Genomic DNA, 1005 nt, shown 5'->3' on the forward strand with positions numbered 1-1005 from the left:
ATTAAGAAAATGGATTTCTCGAGTTTTTTGCCAATAACGACTAATCCATCTAAAAGAGAGGTATTATGAAGGTAGTTTTTAGAAGGCAACAAATTTTCCATTAAAATGGTGCATATTTGACGCAAATCGGACCATTGGAAACCTGTTAAATATAGTTTTGAAATTCACCCAAAAAACGTCGATTTCTTTTTAGCCAACCTTATATGTAAAAAACAACAACAGTATATTTTCAGTCCGCAATGAAAACTACACACAACAGTACTTTCACTCTTCGTCCATCAGCCACTTTGGAGGCGTAATATCAGTCTCGTCTTGCGCTTTTGAAGTGAGCTGCTTTTCCTGTATCGAAGCAACCTGCGAAACACCCTTCACTATTTGCTTGTAACGATCCCGTATGTCCGTGATCCATTCCGTATCGTCCCAGTGATACCAGCTCAGGATACACACAATTAGTATGAAAAATAGGTTCGTGGTGATACCTGAAAAGAATTCCGGGTCAGAAACGGGTTATATGACAAACGACACCACAGAAAGAACCGTGCACGCCTCACACGTACCTATGATCGCCGAGAGCACGGGCCAGTTAAACATCAGATAGCGGAGTCCGGTGAAGTTGGCCACGACCTGGAGCTGCGCCGAGTACAGCTGAATGTCGGGGCACATGATGGTGATGTCTATGTTCGTGGCCGGCTGATTCGAATCGTCCAGAAAGTTTGAAAACAGCTCCACCGTCACGTGCTGCTTTTGCTCCCGGTAGCCAAACACCAGCAACGGTGCAAACACGATCGTGAGGATCGTTTTCAGTAGATCCGATTTGTAGTGCAGCATTGACATTCGACAAGACTTGGCAATGTACCCTTGCTCGTAGTCCCTCACCGTGCCACACACGGTAAACATTCCTGCAGAGAGGCGAAAAGTGCGTACCGAAAACGGGGACATTAGTACTAACAGCACGCCACAAGGCTGGTGGCCACAAAACAAATATGGTGCACCCCAAAGCCAGAA

The 1005-nt window shown here is 45.5% G+C and overlaps 1 protein-coding gene across 1 annotated transcript; it reads right to left on the reverse strand.

Annotated features, from left to right (window-relative positions):
- Positions 1 to 239: 239 nt before the first annotated feature.
- Positions 240 to 897, reverse strand: LOC128276114 (seipin-like). The gene is made up of 2 exons (XM_053014582.1): positions 558 to 897; positions 240 to 479 (listed from the first exon to the last, which is right to left on the reverse strand). Exons 1-2 carry the CDS (start codon positions 895 to 897, stop codon positions 265 to 267), a joined length of 555 nt encoding a protein of 184 aa, XP_052870542.1. The 3' UTR covers positions 240 to 264.
- Between the last annotated feature and the right edge of the window lie 108 nt (positions 898 to 1005).

Source organism: Anopheles cruzii, unplaced genomic scaffold, assembly GCF_943734635.1.
Source record: "Anopheles cruzii unplaced genomic scaffold, idAnoCruzAS_RS32_06 scaffold00529_ctg1, whole genome shotgun sequence".
In the NCBI taxonomy this organism is placed as follows: Eukaryota; Metazoa; Arthropoda; class Insecta; order Diptera; family Culicidae; genus Anopheles; species Anopheles cruzii.